Below are 13,218 nucleotides of genomic sequence, written 5' to 3'. Positions count from 1 at the left end.
ATCCGGGACGCTGGAAGCCTCCCGGACCGGCCACATCTCACAGTCAGAGCACAGCACCCCTCTAACTGACATTGCGTCAATTAATTAAAATTAAAATTAAAATTTGTCTTTTTTTTAAAAAATTTATAAAAATTTCAAAGTTACTGTCAACTATCTGTTTCCTAGCACTAGATTTCTAATAGAAATGCGATAGCTAACTATAATACTCTCCGATCTCTGGCTTAGATATCCCTCTAAATTATAATTAAGTTATTATGTTTAATTAGTTACCAAATACTCAAATTTTTATTAAATTTAGGGCAGAATCCCAACCAGCCTCTCTGGCCACAGCTTTTCTGTGATGTCACTTCAGTTTCCCCCCGACACACACAATTTGAAAAAAGGTATAAAAGTAAAAATAAGTAAAAATCACTTACTTACCTTCTTACCTTCTGAGTGTCTTAGATGTTCTCAGGTTCTCTCGCTGACAGTGACTGCTCCTCCACCTCCGAACCTTGACCTGCACAATGCTAATAATATAATAATAATATAATATGGCACTTACCTTACACCAATGGGTCTTATTATTAGGTTAGAGGAGGAGGGCGGGTGGGAGACACTACACGTGTAGTGTCTCGGGTTTCCTCTCCACCAGAATTTATTGGTTGGGGTGGGGGGACTTCCCAGAGGTCTACGGGTCGAACTTCCGGTTCCCGCCTTATATAAAAACAAATAAAACAGAAAAGAAGAACAGACACGGGACCAGGTAAGGCTTGTTAAAGTAAGTACTCACCTCCCAGAGGGCCCCTGCGCACCGCTGCCGCCGAAATCCAAAGGGCTGCTCCTGTAAAGGCAAGGCTTTTTAAAGTAAGTACTCACCTCCCAGAGGGCCCCTGCGCACCGCTGCCGCCGAAATCCAAAGGGCTGCTCCTGTAAAGGTAAATGGTTTTAAAGTCGCTACTCACCTCCCAGAGGGCCCCTGCGCACCGCTACCGCCGAAATCCAAAGGGCTGCTCCTGTAAAGGCAAGGCTTTTTAAAGTAAGTACTCACCTCCCAGAGGGCCCCTGCGCACGCTGCCGCCAAAATCCAAAGGGCTGCTCCTGTAAAGGCAAGGCTTTTTAAAGTAAGTACTCACCTCCCAGAAGGCCCCTGCGCACCGCTGCCGCCGAAATCCAAAGGGCTGCTCCTGTAAAGGTAAGTGGTTTTAAAGTCGCTACTCACCTCCCAGAGGGCCCCTGTGCACAGCTGCCGCCGAAATCCAAAGGGCTGCTCCTGTAAAGGCAAGGCTTTTTAAAGCCTCATCCTACTCACACCAGGGAGTGATCTGCATCACAGTCAGTGCTGTGGTAGCTGCATATGTTGAGAATGCTGTTCAGAGAGTCACATCTGGTGATCAGATCCAGTTGGTCCCTGATCTTGGATGTGTTCAGGACACCCTGTGACATGGTGTGTTCTGAAAGGAGCTGTTAGTTACACAAACGTTCATGAGAGCAGCAACGCCCAAGTAGGCTGTGAGCGTTCTCATTTATCTTTCCCAGATCATAATATCTGAAGAAGGCCGAATGTGCCTCATGGTCCATGCCCACTCTCGCCTTGAAATCCTCCAATAGTTAAAGATTTTTTTTAAAAATGTTTTTATTCTCCATTTTCACATTTTCCTTCAAATTTTACACCCCACCCACAAACAGTAAACGGTAAGAAATACAAAATCAATCCCCTTAACAATACCAATGATCCCATCCTCCCACCACCCCAAACAACGGCCCACCTGTCAATATATGCATCCAGTAAAACAAACCCTCCCATGGTGGCAACAAAAAAACAAAGGAGAAAAAGAAAAAGGAGTCCGGGACCGCCCATGGTCACCATTGACCTTTAAAGTCCACTCCCCCTCTCTCCCCCCCCCCCCCCCTACACTCAACACCCTCCAACCTCTGAAAGAGTACAGTACATGATACCCAAGAGTTGTAACCCCTTCCCCCCCCCAGTCTCCAACTCCTCCCCTCCACTGCCTCTTGTAAAACTCCTCCCCCCAACCTCGGTTCCTTCCCCCGAACTTTCCACCCCAGCTAGACCACTCGGACCCTGTTCTGCCAGGCTCTGATGGCCGCAGCGCCTCCCCCCACCTCACTCCCATTCACTGGCCGGCTTAAACCGGCCAGTGTGGAGGCCCCCGCCCGAGTCCCTTTCCCCCTTGCCCAGCCCTAGGAAAGCCCAGAAATCCCCTTTTAGCACACAAAGCCCACATATCCACCTACACCCCAAAGAGCCCTCATTTCGAGTGAAAGTCCCATCACTTCCCTTGTCCAAATATATACAACATTGGCTCCTTTAGCCCATACACCCCCACGCAGTGAAACAAAAAAGAAGAAATACAGTAATGAGGTTACATCGGCACATGGCCATTTCTCAATTTCTCAGTTCTGCCACAGTCCTTCTGCCTTCGCAAACTCCTCCGCTGCTTCCGCTGTTCCAAAATAAAAGTCCCTGAGCTTGTAAGTCACCCTCAGCTTCGCTGGATATACAATGCCACACTGCACCTTGCTAATGTACAGTGCCCTCTTCACCCGGTTGAAGGCAGCCCGCCTCCTCGCCAGCTCCACCGTAAAGTCCTGGTATACACATATACCAGCTCCAGCTCACTGCCCCACCCGCTTCTGCTTGGCCCAGGTCAGGACATTCTCCTTCACACTGTACCTACGGAAGCACCGAGTCACTACCCTTGGCTACTCACTCGCCTTTGGTACAGGCCTCCACGACCGATGAGCCCGATCCAGTTCATATCGGGAGGGATCCTCCCCCTCCCCCAATAGTTTTGCCAGCATCGTGGCAAAATACTCAGTCGGCCTCGGTCCTTCAACTCCTTCGGGCAGCCCCACAATCCTCAAATTCTGTCGCCTGGATCTGTTTTCCAGGTCTTCCATTTTTCCTCGCAGATCCTTGTTAATGTCCATCACCTTCCGCATCTCTTTCCCCATCGAGGCAAGTTGATCACCGTGCTACAATAACGTCTCCTCCACTTCCTTCGGCGCTTCCCCTTGCTCTCGCACCTCCGCCACTGCGCTCGCCACCACCTTCGTCACCGGGGAAATCGCCTCCTCCACCAGCACATTCAAAACCTCTCTCATCTTCCTCATTGTCTCCATATATTTTGTAAACTGCCTTTCGAATTCCACAGCCATCACCTTAGTTATTTCTTCAGCCGTAAGCAATGCGGCCTCCCCTGGTGCTCCAGCCTCCATTTTCCTTGGTGACCCCGCAGTGACCTTTCCACTCCCCGGCGGACTTTCAGATGTTTTCCTTACGGACGTTCTTTTGCTCACCCTCGACATTTTTCTTCACTATGCCTTCACTCTGCCGCCTCTGTGCCTTCTCCCTGCTTTTGCCACCTCCGTGGACCCTGAGACCGGGCTTAAAGCCCCGAAAATGCCGTTCCCGAACGGGAGCCCTCCATTGTGCGGCCGCCTCCCACCCGCCGTCACCGGAAGTCTCCAATAGGTAAAAATGTTCTGACTTCGGGATTCTGTTGTTAGCAACGTCAACCTCCTTGTAGAACTTGATTCTCTGTTGTGGAAGCACACTATTGGAGCATAGACACACAGGGTTAACTGGCCCTATTTGTTTTGAGAGGTGGATGGAGGGAACACATGCTGCACCATTTGTGGGGGTTCTATCATCAGGAGTAATGAGTTTCCTGCAGCGAAACTACACCTTGCTCATGCATTTCCTCTGAACTTGCCAGATGGGCGGGCAGTGTTTTTCTTTCAGTGATCCACTCTGGCAGAACCTGGTCTCTTGTAGGGAAGCTATGTCAATGGTCAGTCTATCAAGTTTCATGTTGATCACAGCTGTCTTGTGCACGTGTTACCGAACAGCTCCAAATCATCTGTCAGCCCCATGCACATGATTTTGGCATTGCATCCTACCGGGTGCAATGGATTCCATCCAGTTGTTGAGCAAAAGCTCTCATCTCCAAGCAACCATTGAAGCAAATGGAATGTGGCAAATCAGCAACTTACTGGTCAGGGGTTGCCCAACTTTGAGGTGGGTGATGGCTGACCAGTGAGACACATTGGTCCCATCCACCAATTGGAGACAGCCCATAGCACCTGTCCTCTTTGCAATTGAATTGAGATTATCAAACTGCTCTCTCTCTCATGTTGTGCTCACACTCTGCAATGAACTGGACTATCCTCTGGGCAAAATTAATGGAGAGACTGGACTGCCCAAACTGTTCCTCTCTCAGCCACCTCGGTTGATGCCAAAGGAATGCAAAGCACATTTGGCACCAGTTGGTGGTAGGGGTTGCCAGAAAGGTGACATAGTTAGACTTTCAGTAGAGTCTAGAAATTTGAAAAATAAATCGAACACCCGGTAATTAACTGAAAGAGCTACGTCATAAGATTTCACATTTTGAACAAAAATGTTTACGTAAACAAATTAAGCACCAGTAACAACACTATGGGTGCGATCTACCCAAAGGGGACAGAGTCCAGTAGCGCGAGATTAGCAGGGTGTTTCTCGGAGCGCTGAGAAACACTCTGCTACTTCACGCCCATCCGGGTAGATCGGGAGCCTCAGCGGGAGAACTCCCTCATGAGTCCGCACTTAGCCCCGTTTACTGCACCGAGGGGCTCTGCTCGCCGGACCTTCTCAGTGCAGCGAGAGACCGGGACGCCATTTTTAAATGGTGTCCTGATCTCTCGACCCCCCAATGCAATGGCCAAATTCCACCCCCCCCCCCCCCCCCCCCAAGCCCCAACTCACTAAAAGGGGTCCCCCGCACCTTCCCACACAGGGCACAACCCGGTGCGATTTACACCATTAAAAAAAACTTGCCACCTTAGCTGTGCGGCCTGGCACTCTGGCAGTGCCCCTGCCAGCTAACAGTGCCACCTTGGCAGTGCCAGGCTGACATCCAGGTGGCACTGCCAGGCTGGTGATGTCAGGGTGCCAGGTTGGAGGTGCTAGGGTCCAACCTGCCCTGAGGGCATGCACCTGGGGGCCTCCAATCCCCTAGGAGACCCCCACGAGTTCCGTTCTGTCTTGTCCCCATTTGTGGAGACCACTACTAAACGGCGTTCACCCGAGGTCGCCAAGGCAAGGAAGTTATCCCACACCTTGGTTAGGTCTCGAGAACGCATATTATATTGAGACTAGCTGTCTCATTCTAAAATGCAGACTTGCCAGAAAGTGATCTCGCCCACAATGGGTGGGATTCACATCGCGACATCTTGCAAGATCGTGTTAGATCTCGCGTGGTGTGGCGAGCCGGGTAGATCCCAGAAGTGGAATCTCCTGGCATTTACTCGTTGCCTTGCATCACGCTGCTTTTCTGGCACAATGTGACTGGTAGATCCTGCCCTATATTTTGGAATAATTTATACTTTAAACACAAAAATCTCAATCTAACCACTGCGCCCCCATCGAGCAGCATGGTGGCGCAATGAGTAGCACTGCTGATTCATGGCGCTAAGGTCCCAAGTTCGATCCCGGCTCTGGGTCACTGTCCATGTGGAGTTTGCACATTCTCCCCGTGTTTGCATGGGTTTTGCCTCCACAACCCAAAGATGTGCACGGTAGGTGGATTGGCCACACTAAATTGCCCCTTAATTGGAAGAAATGAATTGGGTACTCTAAATTTATTGAAAAAAAGAAAATCTCAACACTACATAAACACTTCTACTTCCACCCAAGAGTTGCCTTGATACTCTAGAGGTTCATTCGCTTCTCCGGAGAGCAATTCAAGGTCTGCTACAGCACTCAGGAATTTACTTTGGTTTTTGTTGGTGTTCCAGCCATTCTAGCTATTCTGGCACAAGATTTTGGGGGGGGTCCTTCCACTAGCATCAGGCTAGGAGAGCCCTCTAACTATCCTACAATTCTGAACTCTACAGCTCAAGCATGGGCCGAACTGTATTCTTGTTGAGTGACTTTAAATCAGAAAGCACCCTTAGCCCTGATAGCTCTTTGCTACTGATTCTAGCAGGTTTAAAGGATCAACTGCTGGTAGGCTCCTCTCTTCTGACTTCAAAGGCCTCCAAACTACCAACTGCTGTCTGTGTGAAAAATCACCAAAATAAACCAAAAACAAAATGGTATCTCAATGCATAATCTATTTCCATGGCAATGTGACACACCTGGTATGTTCCATACAGAAAGTTCAATTCATTGCATCCAATTCCCAAATCTTTCCTTTATTCTGAGAAACCAGAGGAATAATTTGATCCCCTTATTGGGACAGCTATAGACACCCTACCTCACATCAAGAGACCCAGAAATTTTTTTTAACTTCCGAGAGTCTCATTATATCCTTCGTAAATAAATGCGGGCCACACTTTGATTTGTAATCACCCTAGGTTTGTCTGTCAGCCTCCCAAACCAAATGTTTTAATTTATTCTACAGTTTAAAAATGTCAATTTCCAAACTAAAAGTTATGGTCCTAAAACATATGAATCAGAAAATTAGATATTTGTGACAAGAAAAACAACAAACAAACCTTTGGGCTCGACTCCATATTATTTGTCAGGGTTCACTCCCTTTGCCTTCAAGGTTTACTCCCTTCATTCAAAACAAGGTTTCAACAGGGCATTGGAGCTATTTGCCCTTAGTTTGGTACATGAGTGCCAGAGCAAGTCCACATGCTGGTGGGCCTCGGAGTTATTCTGATTCTATGTGTCGTCACAAGGGGGCACAGCTGAGGACTTACCAATGGAGAGAGGCTGTGTACTGACAGAGAGAGATTTACACATCATAGAATCATAGAATCACTACAGTGCAGAAGAAGATCATTCGGGGAGGGGGAGGGGAGGGGGGAGGGGGAGGGGGGGAGAGGGGGGGCGAGGGGGGGGAGGAGGAGGAGGGGGGGCGGGGAGGGGGAGGGGGGAGGGGGGAGGGGGGCAGAGGTTGGAGTGTTGAGACGCAGTTCCATTCCTATGTCAATAAAACTACACCCTGCAGTGAATGGGTGCAGAAATGTTTATTGGATTAACTGTCCGATTTGCCTCAGTACAGGGGAGATACTGGACTAATAAACCAGAGTAATACTCTGAGGGCCCAGGTTCAAATCCCATCATGACAGATGATGAAATTTGAATTCATTAAAAGTCTGGAATTAAAAATCTAATGATGACCATGAATCATTGTTGTTAAAAAAAAACAATCTTGTTCACCCATGTCCCTTTTGGGGAAAGGAAATCTGCCGTCCTTACATAATAATAATCACTTAGTGTCGCAAGTAGGCTTCAGTGAAGTTACTGTGAAAAGCCCCTAGTCGCCACATGCCAGCACCTGTTCGGGGAGGCGGGTACAGGAATTGAACCCGCGCTGCTGGCATTGTTTTGCATTACAAGCCAGCTATTTAGCCCACTGTGCTGAACCAGCCTGGTCTAACTTCAGATCCACAGCAATGTGATTGACTCAGAGATGCACGAAGGCAGGCTCTTGTCCATTTCCAGAGCTGGTTATTCCAGGAAGAGGTCCATCCCAATGGGGTTTATGGCTTGAGAGGCGCCACTCCACAAGCACAGCTGACCACGCGTCTCTCATGACCTTACCAACCAGCCATTGGCACCTCGACTCAACTCATTAGCGATGGGCAATAAACCATAAGGCACCTTACAAATTACACCAAGATATGCAATCCCGTGTTCTCTGTTCTATTTTGTCTTCACACCAATTGGATTTAGACTCGGGATTATAGGTGGTTTCCGTATTGCCACAAAGAATGGACATGAGCCCGACAACGAGGCGTGGTTTAACCGGCACAGTCTTATTTTGCACAAAACTCACTCATCGATGAAAAGTAAGAAGGAAGTAAGATGGAAAAGTACTGAAAGTTTACATGTTGGGAATGTAACAAGTAAGTGAGAAAGGGGGAGAGGGAGCTGTGATTGTCACTTCCAGCACAGTCCTCATGGCCGGGACCTTGTGCAGTATTTGCCCCTGTTTGGGGAGGAACTCCGAGGGCGAGAGAGGGAAAGATTTACCCCGGCCCCGAAGCTCGCAGGTCGCCGACCCCCAGGAGAGGCGGCTCGCCCTGTACACGGCGCTGTATGATTTCAGCGCCCGAGCCAGGGAGGAACTGTCTTTTCGAGCTGGGGATCAATTTGAAATCCTTAACGATGACCATCGTTCTTCAGGAGCTTGGTGGTTCGCCAGGAAACTCACCCGTTCCAGTGGCGAGTGCACGGGATATATTCCTCATAATTATGTTGCTAAGAAAGAAAGTTTAGCCACAGAACTGTAAGTGATTTCAAATATTTTTCATAGGTTTTAACTTGTTAACATATTGTTGTGGAGGCATTGAAAACAAAGTGCTGTTAGTGGCTGAAATAAAAAGAGAGAATGCTGACTTCTTCACAGCTGAAACCCATGACTCTGTTCCTCTCTCCACAGATACTGCCAGATTTGGGTTTCCCCAGCATTTTCTATTTTTATTGTTATTCAGATTTCCAGCATCCCCCCCCCCCCTATTTGTTTTGATGTCTTTGACTGTTTTCTGTCCGGTTCATTGCCGCCTGTAACAGAGCAACTGTGGAGGTATATTTACAGGATGTGGGCATCCCTGGCTAGGCCAGCATTTATTCCCTCTCCCTAATTACCCTTGAGAAGGGCGAGCTGCCTTCTTGAGCCACTGCAGTCCATGAAATGTTGGTGCGCACACTGTTGTTGGGGAGGATTTTGACCCAGCAACAGTGAAGGAACGGTGGTATGTTGCTAAGTTAGGCAGCCGTTAGCAGCAGCCCTCCCGGCGATTCTCCTCCCCGCGATGGGCTGAGCGGCCGCCCGATTTCGGCTGGTCCCGCCAGCGTAAATCAACGGACCTGGCTCTGCAGGCGTACTCGGAGGGGCGCGGGGGGGATCTGGCCCGTGGGTGCCCCCACGGTGACCTGGCCCGCGATCGGGGCCCACCGATCCGCGGGCGGGCCTGTGCCGTGGGGGCACTCTTTCCCTCCGCACCGGCTGCTGTCAACCTCCGCCATGGCCGGTGCGGAGAAGAACCCCCCCTACGCATGCGCTGGGATGACGCCTGTACACGCTGGCGCGCCCACGCATGCGCCAACTCGCACCTTCCGGGCGGACCGATGCCGGAGTGGTTCAGGCCACTCCTCGGCGCCGGTACGGCCCGTCTCGCCGGGTAGCGGAGAATCCCGCCCATGAATTTGATTGTTAACTTTTAATAAAGCTTATCAATTCCTACGATACATCACTCCAGATTTGGTTTGTATGACATATGTGCGTGGTGCAACTTCACTCATCACCGTTGCAGTTTCCAACCAACCAGTATTGGGATTTTGTATCCTTATGATAGCTCCTTGGTTAATTGGAGGTAGTTCCTTTGCATGCAGATAGAGAGATAGATAGGAGATTCTGTGGGAACGAGAGAGACTCGCGGTTGGTGTGTTGCCTCCCAGGTGCCAGGGTGCGTGATGTCTCGGATCGTGTTTTCGGGATCCTTAAGGGGGAGGGGGAGCAGCCCCAGGTCGTGGTCCACATAGGTACCAACGACATAGGTAGGAAAAGGGATAGGGATGTAAGGCAGGAATTCAGAGAGCTAGGGTGGAAACTTAGATCTAGGCCAAACAGAGTTATTATCTCTGGGTTGTTACCCGTGCCACGTGATAGCGAGACGAGGAATAGGGAAAGAGAGGAGTTGAACGCGTGGCTACAGGGATGGTGCGGGAGGGAGGGTTTCAGATTCCTGGACAATTGGGGCTCATTCTGGGGTCGGTGGGACCTCTACAAACGGGATGGTCTACACCTGGACCAGAGGGGTACCAATATCCTGGGGGGGAAATTTGCTAATGCTCTTCGGGAGCAGGGGCTTGGGAACCTGAATTGTAGCTCCAGTATACAGGAGTTTGAGAGTAGTGAGGTCATGAGTAAGGTTTTAAAGTTGCAGGAGTGTACCGGCAGGCAGGTAGGTGGTTTACAGTGTGTCTTAAATGCCAGGAGCATCCGGAATAAGGTGGGTGAACTTGCGGCATGGGTTGGTACCTGGGACTTCGATGTTGTGGCCATTTCGGAGACATGGATAGAGCAAGGACAGGAATGGTTGTTGCAGGTGCCGGGGATTAGATATTTCAGTAAGCTCAGGGAAGGTGGTAAAAGAGGGGGAGAGGTGGCATTGTTAGTCAAGGACAGTATTATGGTGGCAGAAAGGAAGTTTGATGAGGACTCGTCGATTGAGGTAGTTTGGGCTGAGGTTAGAAACAGGAAAGGAGAGGTCACCCTGTTAGGGGTTTTCTATAGACCTCCGAAAAGTTCCAGAGATGTAGAGGAAAGGATTGCAAAGATGCTTCTGGATAGGAGCGAAAGCAACAGGGTAGTTGTTATGGGGGACTTTAACTTTCCAAATATTGACTGGAAATGCTATAGTTCGAGTACTTTAGATGGGTCCGGTTTTGTCCAATGTGTGCAGGAGGGTTTCCTGACACAGTATGTAGATAGGCCAATGAGAGGCAAGGCCGTATTGGATTTGGTACTGGGTAATGAACCAGGACAGGCGTTAGATTTGGAGGTAGGTGAGCACTTTGGTGATAGTGACCACAATTCGATTACGTTTACTTTAGTGATGGAAAGGGCAAGTGATATACCACAGGACAAGAGTTATATCTGGGGGAAAGGCAATTATGATGCGATGAGGCAAGACTTTGAATGCATCAGATGGAGAGGAAAACTGCAGGGGATGGGCACAATGGAAATGTGGAGCTTGTTCAAGGAACAGCTACTGCGTGTCCTTGATAAGTATGTACCTGGCAGGCAGGGAGGAAGTGGTCAAGCAAGGAAACCATGGTTTACTAAGGCAGTCGAAACACTTGTCAAGAGGAAGGAGGCTTATGTAAAGATGAGACATGAAGGTTCAGTAAGGGCGGTCGAGAGTTACAAGTTAGCTAGGAAGGACCTAAAGAGAGAGCTAAGAAGAGCCAGGAGGGGACATGAGAAGTCTTTGGCAGGTAGGATCAAGGATAACCCTAAAGCTTTCTATAGATATGTCAGGAATAAAAGAATGACTAGGGTAAGAGTAGGGCCAGTCAAGGACAGTAGTGGGCCGTTGTGCTTGGAGTCCGAGGAGATAGGTGCTAAATGAATATTTTTCGTCAGTATTCACACAGGAAAAAGACAGTGTTGTCGAGGAGAATACTGAGATTCAGGCTACTAGACTAGAAGGGCTTGAGGTTCATAAGGAGGAGGTGTTAACAATTCTGGAAAGTGTGAAAATAGATAAGTCCCCTGGGCCAGATGGGATTTATCCTAGGATTCTCTGGGAAGCTAGGGAGGAGATTGCTGAGCCTTTGGCTTTGATCTTTAAGTCATCTTTGTCTACAGGAATAGTGCCAGAAGACTGGACGATAGCAAATGTTGTCCCCTTGTTCAAGAAGGGGAGTAGAGACAACCCCGGTAACTATAGACCAGTGAGCCTTACTTCTGTTGTGGGCAAAATCTTGGAAAGGTTTATAAGAGATAGGGTGTATAATCATCTGGAAAGGAATAATTTGATTAGACATAGTCAACATGGTTTTGTGAAGGGTAGGTCGTGCCTCACAAACCTTATTGAGTTCTTTGAGAAGGTGACCAAACAGGTGGATGAGGGTAAAGCAGTTGATGTGGTGTATATGGATTTCAGTAAAGTGTTTGATAAGGTTCTCCACGGTAGGCTACTGCAGAAAATATGGAAGCATGGGATTCAGGGAGATTTAGCAGCTTGGATCAGAAATTGGCTAGCTGGAAGAAGACAAAGGGTGGTGGTTGGTGGGAAATGTTCAGACTGGAGTCCAGTTACTAGTGGTGTACCACAAGGATCTGTTTTGGGGCCACTGCTGTTTGTCATTTTTATAAATGACCTGGAGGAGGGCGTAGAAGGATGGGTGAGTAAATTTGCAGATGACACTAAAGTCGGTGGAGTTGTGGACAGTGCGGAAGGATGTTACAAGTTACAGAGGGACATAGATAAGTTACAGCGCTGGGCTGAGAGGTGACAAATGGAGTTTAATGCAGAAAAGTGTGAGGTGGTGATTCATTTTGGAAGGAATAACAGGAAGACAGAGTACTGGGCTAATGGTAAGATTCTTGGCAGTGTGGATGAGCAGAGAGATCTCGGTGCCCATGTACATAGATCCCTGAAAGTTGACACCCAGGTTGAGAGGGTTGTTAAGAAGGCGTACGGTGTGTTAGCTTTTATTGGTAGAGGGATTGAGTTTCAGAGCCATGAGGTCATGTTGCAGCTGTACAAAACTCTGGTGCGGCCGCATTTGGAGTATTGCGTGCAATTCTGGTCGCCGCATTATAGGAAGGATGTGGAAGCATTGGAAAGGGTGCAGAGGAGATTTATCAGAATGTTGCCTGGTATGGAGGGAAGATCTTATGAGGAAAGGCTGAGGGACTTGAGGCTGTTTTCGTTAGAGAGAAGAAGGTTAAGAGGTGACTTAATTGAGGCATAAAAGATGATCAGAGTATTGGATAGGGTGGACAGTGAGAGCCTTTTTTCTCGGATGGTGATGTCTAGCACGAGGGGACATACCTTTAACATGAGGGGAGATACATATAAGAGAGATGTCAGAGGTAGGTTCTTTACTCAGAGAGTAGCAAGGGTGTGGAATGCCCTGCCTGCAACAGTAGTGGACTCGCCAACACTAAGGGTATTCAAATGGTCATTGGATAGACATATGGACGATAAGGGAATAGTGTAGATGGACTTTAGAGTGGTTTCATAGGTCGGCGCAACATCGAGGGCCAAAGGGCCTATACTGCGCTGTTTTGTTCTATGTCTATCGCAGTAGGAACTTTGTTTGCTTTTTTGTTATCGCATTTTATCATGTATCATCTGTTCATCCAGATTCTGAACGGTTATACCTGGTAACGGAGTACGTAGCTCCCTTTCCATCAACATCTGGGCAGGCAACAAACCTGATGCCAAAGGAGTAGCTCTGTAGCTTAACAGTGCTAAAGAAAAATCCCTTTGATCATCATGCACCTTTTGAACAGTTTCTTTACTATTCTAACACCTTTCTCAGCTTTCCCATTTGACTGTGGGTACGGACTTGATGTGATGTGTTGGAAGTTGTAGCATTTGGCAAACGACAGCCATTCCCAACCACTAAAACAGGGACCATTATCAGTCATGACTTTTAGGAGTATGCCATGTGGTGCGAATACAGACTTCGCAGTTCTTATGACTGATTGAGCAGTCAAATCTGTTAGCATTATCACTTCTAGGTACTTAGAATAGTAATCT

General features: G+C 48.5%; 1 protein-coding gene and 1 long non-coding RNA gene across 2 annotated transcripts in view; one reads left to right on the top strand and one right to left on the bottom strand.

The window, feature by feature from the left end:
* The window catches only part of LOC140428454 (uncharacterized), a 126,183-nt gene that overhangs the window by 23,596 nt on the left and 89,369 nt on the right, over positions 1–13,218 (bottom strand). The window lies entirely within an intron of this gene.
* LOC140428453 (protein-tyrosine kinase 6-like) overlaps positions 7,812–13,218 on the top strand; it is a 59,091-nt gene continuing 53,684 nt past the window's right edge. The window contains exon 1 of the mRNA XM_072514931.1: positions 7,812–8,225. Within this exon, the coding sequence (XP_072371032.1) occupies positions 7,897–8,225 (329 nt within the window). The 5' untranslated portion in view covers positions 7,812–7,896. The remainder of the gene's footprint in view (positions 8,226–13,218) is intronic.

This window comes from Scyliorhinus torazame, chromosome 8 (genome assembly GCF_047496885.1).
Source record: "Scyliorhinus torazame isolate Kashiwa2021f chromosome 8, sScyTor2.1, whole genome shotgun sequence".
NCBI lineage: Eukaryota > Metazoa > Chordata > Chondrichthyes > Carcharhiniformes > Scyliorhinidae > Scyliorhinus > Scyliorhinus torazame.
This window is presented reverse-complemented; position numbering and strand designations above follow the sequence as displayed.